The following is a 15,812-nucleotide window of genomic DNA, read 5'->3' on the forward strand; positions in this document are numbered from 1 at the left end:
AATAATTTTATTGCTTCGAGTAGCAAAACCAAATAGCAATAACCATAAAGTGACGATATCGGAACGTGTAGCCACATAACAGTACGTAATCAGACATTCGACATAAATATGATAGTCACGATTGCTTTTCGGGAAAATAGAACTTCTGTGTAATTTTCTGAATACTTAATAGAGTTCATATTCGCTTGAGTTTCACTCTTGTGAAAAATTGATCGTGGTTTCAAAGTAAGAAAGTGATCTTATAATTTTCATACCTTCAAAGTAACGTGTAAGGTATGTTATGGGTACTAGTTATCTTAAAACATTAACTAATAAGGTAGAAGATTTTTTTTGTTGTTTACTAGGATCAATATTGTGTTAGAACTAAAAGTACAAAATCGTTTAGAAACAGCCTGTATCAAATAATTGAATTTCCACCAGTGCGAACTAAAATAATAGTTAGAAAATCATTCCGAGAATTAAATAAATATAATGAATGTAAAGAAGTAGGTACACTTCATACAATGCGAGTATTAACAAACCGATGTAAAGGAAAAACAAACAATTAGCACAAGTCCCGTCCGTACTTTAATATTTAAGCTCAAAATCTTGTGTAAACACAAACAATGGCCGACAAGTTCTGCTTTATCTTTTCATGAAAGGCTCAAGATACATTGCAATATCTCAAATCACCGCAGCCGTCATTCTGAATGTAATGTTTAAATAATGCTTACATTTGATACTGTGCCGTGTGAGGCACCTTTATCTCGGAAACGAGTAAATGGCACAGCAATATCGTTAGTATCAGACAGTGAACAATAGGACCACGTAGACATCCCCTCGCCTCGCTATTTAATGAACAAGAGATATCCCTGTTTCACTGCCTAAGTTGATAACGCATTCGAACTCTTTGGTTGTTTATGACTGATGTTTACGTTGACAGGCTGTTCAGAGTGTTACCTTTGCCTTTCATTTTGTCAACGTTCTATTTTCAAATAACGCGTGATACGCTTGTCAACGACCTCGTAGTGACAGTTCACAGGGGTTGAAAATAGCTAAGGGCAGACAACAGATGAAAGTTTTAGTTACGTACTTTTGTCGTGTATTTTAATTAATTTTATTCATTAAAATAATACATATTGTAATTAAACGTATTGCTGTTTAGAATTCTAATAGAAATAAGTATTTTTTCTTCGTTAATAACACAAGTTAATAGCAGACTAATTTGACTATCATCAATATTCAATCGGAAGATAAGACAACGATTGATCAATTTATAATGGGTTAACCTTCGATTATCATATTTGCTGACGTCACAAGGATATGAGCACAATGCTATTGTGACGTACAATGTCGCTTAGAATTGGAGTGAGTCTCGACAACAATGCTCGAGAATGCAGTTAAGCTTATCTGTTATCATTGTTTGAAATGAGATAATGCTGTTCAGCTTTAGTGCTGACACGTGTTAACAGGTGAAACCGTTACACGATTCTCTCATTAACACGTCACTATTGTTTTGAAAATATTAAAAAGTTAATGAACAATACGTCATAACTGTTACTTATAAACAAAAATAGTCACATACAATTCACAACGCTGCCAAATGAAAATACATAAAGCTATGTTAGTATTTAAAATTAAAATTAGAACACGTATAAAATAATAAAAACATTTAATTTGAAAATAAAAATACTGAAAAGATATAACACCTCTTTTGTAACTGGCCACTTTGACTCTCCAGAAAAGAAAAATGTTATAAAGAGCGTTCCATTTTCAAATTACAACAATCGTTTAGTTTTCGTCTTTTGTTCAGTGCAACACACATTTTATTTGCTTACGTGAAAATTAAAAACATCTTCATATACTTAAGTACTTGATAAACCTATGTGACAGATAGCTCATCATTCATACAAATTACGTTCTTAATTCAAATTTATCTGGGACATAGCGGCTATCCAGACATTGTGAAACAGGCCCTAAATCTCTAAAATCGTTTAGATTTTGTTAACATTTCAATTTAACTAGTACTGTAGGCTTGTTTCAATAGAAGTTTCACTGTTACCGCCATGTCGTGCCCCGACAATGCAGTGTGAACGGCGACCACATCGAAGCAATTTACTTTCCAATCATGAAGCGATGGCGGACAACTCAAATAGTGCTCCATGTAACAACAAATATTGCTCTACTGACTCCTAAAAGGTACGAGACACGAGTCTCTTTTACTTTTAGTGTTTTCTCTCTAAATTCAAAGGCTATTAGATAAATACGTCTACGGTTTTCTTTTGTTCATGTGTGTATGTGAACTGTTTTTCGATAGGTTTTTCTATAAGTAATGCACTATTGTGTGGGAGAGCCATCGACCGGGGTGATGCGACGGCCTCACAGAACCAACGTGAAACAAAGCTTGCGTTGTGTAAAAAACTATTCATAATTTGTAAACACATATTTATAACTAAATAGTTAATCAAGTTGTTAAAATCATAATACCTAAATGAAATGATTAATATCGTGTTGTAAGTGGTTGTTATAACAAAAATACACATAAAATGCCCATTAGAGCGTAACAATTAAATTAACAATGTGACGTCACGGATGACGTCATCAGACATTTCCAATTCGCGGATAGCAAAGTAATAAACCGTTATATTTATGTGACGAGAACGGGACTAGGTAAAAGTTTTCCAATAACTAAATGGAGACTGCATTTGCTAAATGAAATACTGTAACCGAATGTTTATTTTGTGCTTTATTCATATTTTAGGCGTAGTAAGAATATGGTGTTATTTGTATTTGTGTTCATTCATTCATGTTGTTATTTTTGGTCTATGTATGTAAGTATGTGTGGGTGGAATAGATAATATAGTAGGTATTGTTAGCAAAAACTGACCTAACATAACATTAATGTATTTTTCGTGTTTTGTTTTTAGAACCTTTTCATTGTTTCCACGTATAAGTACTTAGGTACTTTCACATTTCGATATAGGAACTGGTAATTGAGATTTTTAAAATTAAAAACAACACTAGTATGACGATTTTGGTAAAATCTTTCAAAAGATTTTCAGCGGTATAACAATTTAAATTTAGTTATAATACATGTATGAAATGTAATACAATTTTCTGTTTCGCGCCAATGTATTTGCACGCATCATAGACTAATCAAAGATATATTTTTTCAAAACTCTATGCACCATAGACTACTAAAAACTCTATGGACGATTGACTGCTTAAAATTCTATTGTGACATAGACCGATAACTCTACTAAATGAGAATGCACGTAACACTAGACACCAAATTCCCACTACGAAGAATAATAACATTTGACCAATCAATTTAAGAAAAAAACAAAAGAAATTGATCTCTATAATAGAATCAAGTACCCACTTTATTCTCCAATCAAAACAACACGAGGAAATATAACTGTCATAGCAACTGTGTAATGGCGATCGCGTTACGTAATTAGGGCGTTGATATGAAATCATAGCACATGGTAACTGTTGTGGTATATGAATGGCAGTTTCAAGTAATTCACGACAATAATAAGGAAGTAATAGTCAAGTAAAAATCTTGAATGTTGTAATGTAACCACATAATGGTTAACGGTGCATGGTTAACAACATGATTGTTACGTTTTGTTCATATACCTGTTTATTAAAAGAGACAGTTTGTTTCGGCATTTCTTCTCAGAGTAGTCGGATAGGAAATCGGCCTCATCTAGTTATTTCAAAGATTGACGTGTAAAAGTGTTATCTTATAACCAACTTGCAAAAATCATTTATTATAATAGTCACTTTTGGACAATTAACATACTGTATCTCAAGTAATAATCTAGTGCCATAAGCTTTGTCTTGTTTCAAAAAATGTTGCCCCACACTAGAATTTCCTCCTGTGTCACGTGTTTTTACAAACATACAAGTTCACTTACACATGACACCCAGACCCGAAATAACAATTTGTGGATCAGACAAAGAGTTGCTCTGTGCGGAAATCGTTGCCCGCTACCGCGCCAACCATGTAGTCTATAAGTAATAAGTATGACATAATTCTAGACTCACCCGTAGGTAACTGGACTCATTACTAGTGAAAAGTCGCTTTTAAACTATATGTGTGCACCTTTGCTTACTCTCTGGGGATTAAAAGGTGCAATGTTAATAAGAATTCTCTCTTAAGATACTTAACGCCTTAATAAGACATAGTACATAAAGTAGGTTTATTTTTAGACATTTCTTAGAGCTAAGGAATTTGCCGCTAATGGAGAAAAATTGTATACAAATATTTATTTACTCTGCAGACATACATAGAAATCGAATAGGTAACAATTTCTCTTTTATAGCCCCATACCTTATACGGATGACATTCTTATATCGCTATAGAAATGGTTATTTCTTGTCTCGCCATATAATGTTTGCTGCAAAATAATCTTAAACATCTATTGTATAAAGACTATTTTTATTAAAGACAAATTCCTTTTAAGCATCTGAGACATTTTTTCTATTGTCTTAAAATGTGGTGTCTATTACACTGTATTGCAGTGCTAAACTAAATCGAACAAATGCTTAAGTCTTCTTATTTTAAAAATAATCCAAAAGAACTAAATTCTATATATATACATTACCGAAATGTTACGACCGATCTAAACTTGTGGATGCAGTCGGCCGGGTTAGGCGAGACGGATTTAGCACGAAGCATTTTAGTATCAACTTATCTTGTTGTTCTTACCACAAATAAATATTTAACAAGGAATTTTATATATGTATTGCCAACATAAGTAAACAAACCAGTGTTATAAAGTGCATACTACATAAAATTTAAATCCGCTGCTTTTTCAGTGCTCATCTTTCAACGTAGTTGCTTTTCATTCGACTGTGAATTAGCACCTTGTTAACACTACTTCAAAACGTTACAAGCCACTACTTACATTTCATGGAACGCGTAAAACTAAAGATAACAAGCTAAATATGTACAGGCGGTAAGAGCAAGTTTCTTTTGCTAACGTAATTAGTTTTTTTGTCCTCGCTACGCGCAATGAATATTTTTTCAACCGGCCGAGCAGCCACTTTCTGTTGCCTCATTTCTTACGAGTTTTCTGAACCTAACACTCGTGTTAATGATAACATAATTAATACTACATTTACCCCTGTCTCCTCATACAGAATAATTACGAGAAAACGATGTTCAAATGTGTTTCAGGTGTGAAAACATTTGGGTTGTTTTATGAAGCTTCCCGTGGTAATGGATTCACATACCCGAGTGAATACTATGTATTACGGTTATTCCGCAGAAATTTAACTGTAATTAGAGTGAATTAATCTTTCTTGGTACATCAAATTAATAAAGGTTTACGTTTGTTTGTATTTATGATAAAATGAGATACTTTACGTTTCATTATACACAACCACAACATTGTATCTTGGATGATTGTGACATTTTTAAAGTCACTTTTAATTAATAATTACAAACCATGTTATTTCAGATTGTGGTAATTATAAATACAGTAGAGTCCGTTTATAATGACATCGAAAGGAATTGACAAACACGTCATAATAAGCGGACGTCATACAAAGCGTTATGTATAAATGAAAATCTTTTTTATGTAAATATGTATGTATTAAGTATTTTAATACAGAAACATAGTATATTTGCATATGTGTAAGACCATATTAAATCAAAATCAAAATTGCACGTAATCAGCAGATTATTATAATAACACATACAAGTGTATTTTTTATTGTAAGTACATAATCTGTAATTTTTGTCTGCTTTTGTTTCTTCATTTTATTGTAAAAACAGACTCTCACACTATTGTGTATAGAAGACATAGCTATGGTCGTGTCATTTGTTAGGTATTAGAAGCTGTAATTAAGTGTGGCGGTCCTAATGATCCTATAATGTCAGAGAAGGCGATAGTTTTATTGTTACATTCACTGAAAGACGTCATATGCTTTGATGTCTTCGAGTAGGTTTGAATGAACGTTGTTTATGAATTACGCTGGCAATTCAAGTAAATTATTTTTATTTTCATTCATAATTTACTGAACGTAGTAATAAATAACACTATAATTCATCGTACCTACATGAGCACTTGTGTTCAGAAATCATGCATGAAATCTTTGAAATAATATTTTAGGTCATTGACCGCTTCTTGTAAATATTAGGTGAGAATACAAATGACATAAAAGCATGAAGGATTATTACGCTAAGGTGCGCATGAAGCCTAACAAACGCGGATACTTGATATACAAAATCCGCACAATTACAGGTACATGTCTTCACCAAATAGGTAATTATTCCATTTTTTATTTGATTTCATTAGTTTTCTTTCCGTTCCACATTGGCTGACATTGTATCGTAATTATCATAAAAAACAATTTTAATTGCAATTAGCCGTCAATCGAATTGGATACGGCTGACGTAGGCCTCAAGTAAATTATTTATATTTTCATTCATAATTTACAGAACGTAGTAATAAATAACACTATATTTCATCGTACCTACATGAGCACTTGTGTTCAGAAATCGTGCATGAAATCTTTCAAATAATATTTTAGGTCATTGACCGCTTCTCGTAAATATTAGGTGAGAATACAAATGACATAAAAGCATGAAGGATTATTACGCTAAGGTGCGCATGAAGCCTAACAAACGCGGATACTTGATATATGTTATCCGCACAATTACAGGTACATGTCTTCACAAATAGGTAATTACTCCATTTTTTATTTGATTTCATTAGTTTTCTTTCCGTTCTACATTGGCTCATTGTATCGTAATTATCATACAATTTTAATTGCAATTAGCCGTCAATCGTATTGGATACGTGTGTTGCGTAATGCTGCATTTCATGAATATGAGCCTCTAGCATCTTGAAAAACCTAGTACTACATAATTACCTATGTGTAAACTCTACATTATGGTGATTAAACTTTAGCCTGAATATTGTATTTATTTTCACAAATAAATGCAAAGTTCATCCGTATGTTGGCTATGAAAACTAAAATAAATGGGCTCTATTCGCGGAGCTCTGTTTGTAGGTCGCCTAGGATATTGAAATAGACCGAAATATTATGTTTCCGTTTTGTATAAATTTGAATGAATAATAAAACACGTTGGTACGCCTAAATATTTCAGTTTCGGGCACTTCCATACTACAAATCGAACGTTCGTCTTATCGAGTTTCCAAAAGTGTTTTGAAGTTACAGTTGTTATCGTTACGTTCGAAGTTTTTCATAGATTTTCACAACAGACGCATTCCTGAAGTTGTTTTTCCGATTTAAATTGTTTATAGTTTTAGATTTATGGTGTTAGAATAGTTGAAGTATTTGATTCCGCGGTTGCGTGCGCGAGGAACATGGCGTCAGTGACGTCAGATTAATTTGATCAAAGTGGAAATGCCCCGAGCATTTTCCACGCTACTTGTTTCGAGTTGCTGTCAACGGCTCGGCTAATGCTTCCGTCGGCTTCCAATTTTAAACTTTTGATGGTGTTTACGGGTGCGGCACAATTTATGCCCCCGTCAATAATACAGAATCAATTTAAACACTTCGTGAACGACCGCGATTCGGTTCACTGGAGTTCCACCTGTTTCTTTTGTTTATCAATCGCTCTGTAAACTATTTTGATTGTCACGTTTGTACCCTATCAATTTGCGGTCATCACAAATTGTAGGTCTGTTGGGATTTCACTGCGTTCCCAAATAGTTGGGATGGGTCTACCACCGCAGAACAAATTATGCGGATCGTTACAGTTAGCGTGAAAAGCTACAATGATGGGATCCCACGGCACGAGTTCAATGGACGATGCGTTCGTCACGCTTACTTGCGTAGCGTCAAGATTAGAATTATAGCTGCCTTTACTGCTTATCTAAACAGTGAACAGAAATCACGAAACGAAACTAATTTACCGTTTTACGTTACGTGTTTAAACTAGTCAATTAAATGCCTTTGAACTGCATACGGGTGGTAAATGCGCCGTTTGATAATCTGAAATCGTTGTAAATCTGTTGGAAGAAAATCGATTGCCCTAAATACCAACAGAAAATTCCTGATATATTTATGAATAGTTCAAATAGTTTTATAACTTGCTAGTTGTAGTTAATGTGAAATAAAAACCAAACTAACGGTTTATATTTTCGCAGGTTGGACGGCCAGAGAAATGCCGCTCAGTATCAGCTGGCGGTACTGGGAGTGCAACGATCAACGAGCGGCACTCATACGCAGAGGGCAGAGTACCAGCGCCCCATGGCGCCCCGTCCTCGCCTGGTGCAGCGGCTCTGCAGCGAAACGTTGCTGCCGCATGCTTCGCAAGCCGTCGCCTTCTGGAGGAAACTCTTGCTAAAAGTGGTAAGTTTATTGCTTTCATATTATTGAATATGATAAAAGATGAGCCCGGTAGTCAAAAGTATAATACTATCGTAATACTGGGTGATTTATTTTCTTAAAATATCTGATTTCGGAATCTAAACTACGAAGAAATACAGTCATAATTAGGTTACTTCTTTACCTTGAAGTCTAGACCAATAAACTTTCTTTAAATATCAATAGCTTACTACAATAAAATTAATAGTCTTCGGTAGTTGATAGACGTCGACACGACACCACCGCCCATCATAAAGTTAGAAGCACCTTGTTAATTATAAATCTTTTTAAAACTATATCACTGCGGGCGGTGTTGCCCTAATACTGTCAGTTATAGTCATTTCCTGCATAAGCTATTTAAGGACATGTTGCTTTAGATAATTTAAGTATTTTAGAGAAATTGCCAAACATAATTAAAAAGCCAAATTGATCTGGGCTTATCTTACCCTTATTACCTCCATTTTTATTCTACGTTCCAATATTGTGCATGCCTACAATTCACTGAACTTCTAATGACTGAGGTTTAAGCGAAAGGTTTGACCTTTAGTCTATAAATGACTGATCATCCGAACGCTGACCAGTGAAGTACTTAACCATGGTGATTTGTTCACAAACTGTAACCGTTCAAACCGATAGTTACCGACCTATTTAACTAAATGCCAATGTCCTACAATGTTCCTTTTACAAGATCTGATAGAAACATTTTCCCACGCATACACTTCTACAACTTATTTTGTTGAATAGAGTTATAAAATGTAAAGAAAATTGTACTGCATTAGACGTAAAAACGTTACCAGCTCCCGAGATACTTCAATAAGGAAACTAGGTCTTATTTATAAGTACTAAGAACCATGTTACGTAAAATACTAACAACCACTCCCTGCTTAAGAGCAAAGTTTACTCGAAACAAACATAAAATAACATTGTAATTAAGGGAATTAGCGCATCTCTTTCATTCGTCTGAGCTCTTCAAGATTATTAAAATTCTCTTAAGATCGTAATGTAAGTACGTTGACTTGGTTATAACAATTAGCTCGACTTATGGTACAGTGGAAAATTTCTCGCAAAAAATCCAAGTAATTTTGCGTTGCAGAAAATTTTGGTGTCTTTAAAATGTAGCTTATGATAATGTGAGATTTTAAAATGTAATGAAGTGAGTCTAAACTTTAATTAGTTGTTTTACTTAGCAACCGGTGTGTAACAGACGTCAAAGAAAGTTGATTCAACCACTAGTTTGTGATACAACAAAGTAGGAAGCGTCCGGGAATACAAATAAGTTTTGGAAAGTCAACGAGGTCGTATTTGTATGCAGTTACAATGTTTCAAGTTGACTTGAGTAGTTGGTGGTAATGTATTTTGATGTTGAGTTGCAAGGAGCGGTACATTAACACGAGAATAACCTTAAATGTCTATCTAGTAAATGGTCATAATATTGCATTTGCTATGAATGTGCCGTGTGCCGAAATGTTCATTCTGTAGTTTTGGACGTAACTTTGTAAACAAAATTGCTCTATATAAAAGACGTTTTAAATATATTAATTGACATAAAAATACATTCGCAATATAAAATTCTCAATCCTCATACTTATGAAAACTCTGTTTACGTCTATGTTTCACAACCTTTGAATCGAATGAAACTTCATGCATGATACCTAATTACAATCACTATAAAATTAAGGTAGTGTTTATACTTTCTAAACAAACCTTTAAGCCATACCTTGATCATAAAGTATTGATTGCTAATTGCTCATCAGTTTCTAATTACTATAAAATATTTTCAAAAGCCATAACATAAGTTATTAATAATGCTACCTTTTATAATACACGACTTTCATCATTGTTGTAAACGTTTGGAGAAAGTAAAGGAAATGTTGAGAACAGAGGTGTGAAAGTATTTTGCTTGAGATTAACTGCTTGATTACTCAAAGGTAAGGCGTCATTTCAGATGGGTTCTTGGTTGATTAGGTATTGATACGCTGATACTGATACGTGAAATATTGATCATAATCACGTAATGCTTAGTCAAAGGTTGTTAACAGTTAATGTATTCAAAATACTCTTTAAAAATGTTGGATCAATAATCTCGAAGGGAAAACAAATAAATGCTAGATATGACACACCCCAAATAAAGTATCAAATCACAGAAATAACTACGTCCTAGTTCTAACAGTCATGTCACTGTTTCTAAATTGCACTGAATCAGTAAAATGTTTTGTAAAAAGTTTATTTTTGAACTCCATTGATCTTCTAAATTTGGAAAGCATTTACGGACATAGGAAACCATTTATCTCTCTCACTTTTGTATAGAAAATATTTGTCAGTTAATGAATCCAGATAATGGAGTGCTAACAAAAAGCTTTTGAGATATCTTCGTCCAAACACTTTTTAGTAAAACTCCTTTATTTTCGACAGTGACAAAGGGAAAGCGTTCACTCGGGTGAATTTAAAAATAGTTTCCCAGCGCTAGTTAGATGATTAAAACATTAATTAAATTAAATGGCGCTGCGCAGGGGCTATATCTTGGGAAATCAGGCCAATTGCGGTTTCGCCTCTCGACTCAGAATCGGTACACGGGTCCTGTAGTGACGTCTGTAATTTCCGCTGATAATGTTATGTAACTTTGTATTCAATTAGGCTTTAAAATACTGAATTTTTGTTAAAAGGTTTTTACATTGAAGTGTATTGACATTTTAATACATATAAATAGTCCTTTTGCGATTGGATGTTAATAAACCAACAGATGAAAGACACACTTAACTGGACCTTCCTTTTTATGCTTAAAAACCTTTTCAAAAATCTTTTCCTTACATCATTCCGTGCTGTAAGAGCAGAAGGTTGCTTACAACTCGCAGTAATAGGGACGGCTTTTGAAAGAGGACAGCGGGAACAATGAGGCCCCGTAGGACTATATTGAGAGTCATGTAAAAAAATCTCCTGGACAAAAGGCGGTCTAGACTAGAATGGCTTGTTTGAAATTAGATGCAGTCCTTTGCGAAGGGGGATCTACCCCTTTCTGTTTGCGAGCCAGCTAATCATTGATATTGACAACTCTTAATGGTTGAGGTTTCAATCATGTACTTCTTTTGTGATTTTTGTTTGAAATAAACAGTACACAATCTTCCTATCCGTTGCCTTACTTTAGTCATTGTGAAATTATAATACGTCATGTACGTCATGAGTATATAAAGCATTAATTTTGTTTGTTATGCTCGTGTTATTACATTAAACCATGAGACCCATAAAAAATGTTCACATACAAACACAAAGTTATATAGAACAATTGGTAACCTTGAACGTAGCTTTGTTTTGAACGCTTAATAAAAAAATCAAACAATAATTGATATCGTGACTTCCTCAAAGCATGATGATATTCTTCCTTTATTCAACAGCGCTTATTTAGGTCGTTATTGTTCTGATCGATACCTAAACTAATTCATGCTGAATCTTTACAGGAACTCCACCAACGATAGTTTTACCACCAAAAGGATACTGGGTAGATGGAGTAGAAGATACACTCCCCGAAGGTGAAGATGTGGAACCCCGAGCACAGCCTGGCACCCCAAGACAAGCGTCGAGGCGACATAACATCGACACCGACAACAGCGCCAAGTACTACCGGCGATTCTTCCTTGGCAAGGTAAGTTGAATCTTATTTTATGCGACTTAAACCTTAAACTCCATTCCACTTTCTACAAAAGCCAAGAAAAAGCGATCCACTTAAGTGCTGTTGTAGAAAATAGCGCATTATTAAGTTAAGGACGCTCTGGTCTACTTCAACCATTCCTATGATGTAAAACGCTTTAGGTTGTAAAGGGTATTTTTAGCTTAGATTCTGCACGGAGAAGTTATATTTATAAGCGTCACGATTCTATTGTTAACTTAGATGACTATAAAAGGCGAGTGCGAATTTTACGACAGCACAAAAGTGAAGAGCATGGAATATAATTCTGTTGATGCGAATGCTAACATCAACCTCTCTGATCTTCGTGAGCAAAGTCACGTTCCATAGGTTACGGCATGACGAAAAGCTGTGGCATAACGTAAAAAAATACACAAATCAAATCACGATTTAATTGCTTTCGTGACCAGAGCGCACTTTCTTCCAAGTGGTTCGAATGGACGAAAATAAAAGTGGCATTACAAAACGTGTATTCAGACCATCTGACATTTACGCGCCACGCTGTCTGCGGCCAGGGAAATAAAACCACCGCGTGTTGCCAACTGCGATGTGCCAATTGGACGTATGCTTGCATACATTATTCTCAATAAAAATGTTCATTAAAACCACTAACGTTCGATATGAATGTTCTAGATAGGTATTATACCGGTTATGGCGAGATTAAATTTTTAGACGCAGTTTAGATGAAACATCAATCAATGTCGGACTTTAATTTTCATGAAAACTTCTTACCTGGGTTAGTCCCAAGCTGCTACCAAAATAAAAAAGTATATTAAAACTTTACGTGATTATCTTCCAAAATGAAAGCAACTTTACGACATCAAGATAACAAGTTTGCAAAACTATTAAAACTACCTTAGTTATAATCCGGACAGAAACGTGTACAAGCACCCTATGTAACACGATTCGGGTGCACTTAGCTTAAAAATAGTATGTTAAAAACACCGTGTCCCTTCCACTTGATCACGTTTCCCTTGACATCGTATTGTAAATGAAATACAGCCGTCGACACGTCAATGCGAATATCCTTTTACGACTTGACCTCGCCAAAGGTCTACGGACAGGAACAAGATAATAATTATTGTAATTTCTTTCCAAAGTAATTATCTTCAGAAAATAATAATTATTCAATTTGCATTCATAATAAGTACTTTTAACCATTAGATCTCCTTAAGTGTTTTTTATTGATTATTGAAGTGTAAAAAAGCATTAAAGTTCGATTTATATCGTTAACTCTTCAGTTTATAGAATTCCTCTATTGTGTAGTTCATTTCTCACGGTTGTAATAATTTTTATTCTGTTCTTAAGTTATCAAGCCTTTATATCGTGCTGAGTGTACGATCTATATTTCCAACACGACTGTACAATGTCAGTAAGACTACGGTCATGTTGCGAAATACTAGTTCTAATTTACTTGGTTGTGGTGTAATGTAAATAGTTTGTCATTTCGAGTAGAGGTTCATTACGATTTTGTTCTTTTTGAGGTCATTTATGTGAGCATATTAAATTTGTTGTAGGTAAGTATTGTATTTTGTAACCTTCGTCGTTCGTTATGTTGTCTTTCTTCATCATAATTGATCTGATTTATAGTACTTAGTACTAAGCACACTTGACTTCATAATACACATTGTAGTAGGTGTTTCAACTTCCACTCAGAAAACTAGTAATATACTAAAGTTATTATTCCCAGGAAATTCATGCTTGACAATCACATTATTGACCAGTAGACCAGACGACACTATACCCATTAATTATGGTAGTAAAACACATTTAAAATGTGTAATAGCACATTATGTTCATCCGCTTCGCTTCGTTCTAAGCCCACAACCTAAGCCATAATGCGTACTACATCGGTACAGTTACCGCCACGTGTGAACTTTCCCACACCCACGCCCATAGGCTCACTTTTTGTACTTTTTTTGTAACGTTTCGAATCTTCATAATTGCTATCTTTGTATCATGCGACACTTTTCGTTTTATATTCTTTGATGATCATCAATCGAACCTTTTTTCCTTCGAATCCATTCGATTATTATTTATTGTTCTCTCATACAGTTTTTCGTAGTTTTCCATAGCCATATTTGTGCGAAAATCTTTTAACTTTCGTCTATAGGTTTGTGTTGTTCCCACGATTAAAATGGTGATCGGTCTCATTATGCGAAAGTGAAATCTGAAGAACCGACTTCGATTAGTTTTGTATCAGTAGGTATCAGTAGGTATCGGGTCAGTGGTTTAGGGACCATTATGTACTAAAGACTTGCAAGGCTTCCATCCAATACATACTATTGGTTATTAAAACAAACGAAGCTGTAGTTTATTCATATTTACTTCACCGAAATCTCCATCTTAGCAAACTGATCATAAATAACATGACATACATATAATACTTAACATAAAGAGCTTTGATAGAGCGGCAGATGCATGCGATGAGTTGCGACAGCCTAAATAAACATTAGATAAACATTGCTTAGTGGTTAGTACATCAATAATATTATGAGGTCCTTAAATATAGCATTAAACTAACACGACCATACATAGAAATTGATTTTAGCGACAAACACTTTTAACTTACTTGAATGCTTACTAATACTTCCATTTCATTACATTTTGTAAAAAGTAAAGGCAAGTTGAAATTCTTTAGTTACTTGCTAAATACCTATACCACAATATATACCTATAATCAAACAGGCATATTTACTAATCATTACAGGAAAAAACATTTAATTCAAGTGAAAACCTTGCTCAAGTGTTTACAATAGTGTCGATTTCAAAGTAATAATGATTCATTATTAGGTACGAAAAGTTTCTAATATTTTATACGTTTTCATACAAATGTACGCGTAGTGTAGTGACTGTATTCAAGTCTTGTAAATGCGTAATGTTAGTCGCGAAAGTTGGTGACCACAGCCAATGTGAGTACGATGCCACCTCGTCTACTCATGGAGTCAATAACACAAACTGATGACACATAATAGTGTACGCATTATTTTGCAGTGAAATCAAACTGTTTTGTGAGGATTTTATTATATAGTCTCCTTTATTTGTCGATGTTTACAAATGAAAACAAATAGCTTAGAAGCCACACTATTCTGAAACGACTAAAAAACTAGAAATATTATTATCTGCACTTTCATCAAACTAATCAGGCATGTAACTACACTCTACACAAATGTATTTCTAGATAAAAAACTTCATTCATATCAAACATAGCTAACATATGAGAGAAAATATGCTAGAAATGAGGGTGAAAAAACTGTGTCCACCAATTAAAAACAAATGCATCGCCAACCACCGATTAAGGGTCCTACCATACTCATTACATGAAAAAAAAAACTCGCGAACGATAGTGGGAAAAAGCGTCTGGGCTCACGAACGCGGAACGGTTTGGCTTCACGCCCAGTGAGCCAAGTTCTCAGCTACATGTAGATTGCGCCGATTACGGCATTGTAGAGCAATTTGAGTCTCAACCCGCGTATGTACCCAGCCTTATCGTGCGTACAAATCTTAACAGACGCCTCGTTACAAAATTTTCAAAATATTCCTTTGACTTATCTTTTATACCATGCCTAATTTAAATTTAATTATGTACTGCCACATGCTTACTACCAAAGTAACGTTTTATCAAGCAGTAAAATGATATTTTAAATTGTTTGATAGCTTAAGGGGATAACGTTATTGTAATATTTAACATTTAGGTGAAGGATTTTTACATGATTGCGCTCTGGTTAAAGCAAGTTAGTTTTTTGTTACAAAGAAAAACACGCATACGCAACTTGCAAATTACTTGGTTCCCACAGCCTGA

General features: G+C 34.4%; 1 protein-coding gene across 19 annotated transcripts in view; it reads left to right on the plus strand.

Annotated features, from left to right (window-relative positions):
- The window catches only part of LOC118272267 (rap1 GTPase-activating protein 1), a 283,102-nt gene that overhangs the window by 254,893 nt on the left and 12,397 nt on the right, over window positions 1-15,812 (plus strand). For all 19 annotated transcript variants that reach the window (XM_050693613.1, XM_050693604.1, XM_050693612.1 and 16 more), the window contains 2 exons: window positions 8,112-8,316; window positions 11,784-11,968. In XM_050693613.1, the coding sequence (XP_050549570.1) occupies window positions 8,112-8,316; window positions 11,784-11,968 (390 nt within the window). The remainder of the gene's footprint in view (window positions 1-8,111; window positions 8,317-11,783; window positions 11,969-15,812) is intronic.

Source organism: Spodoptera frugiperda, chromosome 5 (genome assembly GCF_023101765.2).
Source record: "Spodoptera frugiperda isolate SF20-4 chromosome 5, AGI-APGP_CSIRO_Sfru_2.0, whole genome shotgun sequence".
Classification (NCBI taxonomy): domain Eukaryota; kingdom Metazoa; phylum Arthropoda; class Insecta; order Lepidoptera; family Noctuidae; genus Spodoptera; species Spodoptera frugiperda.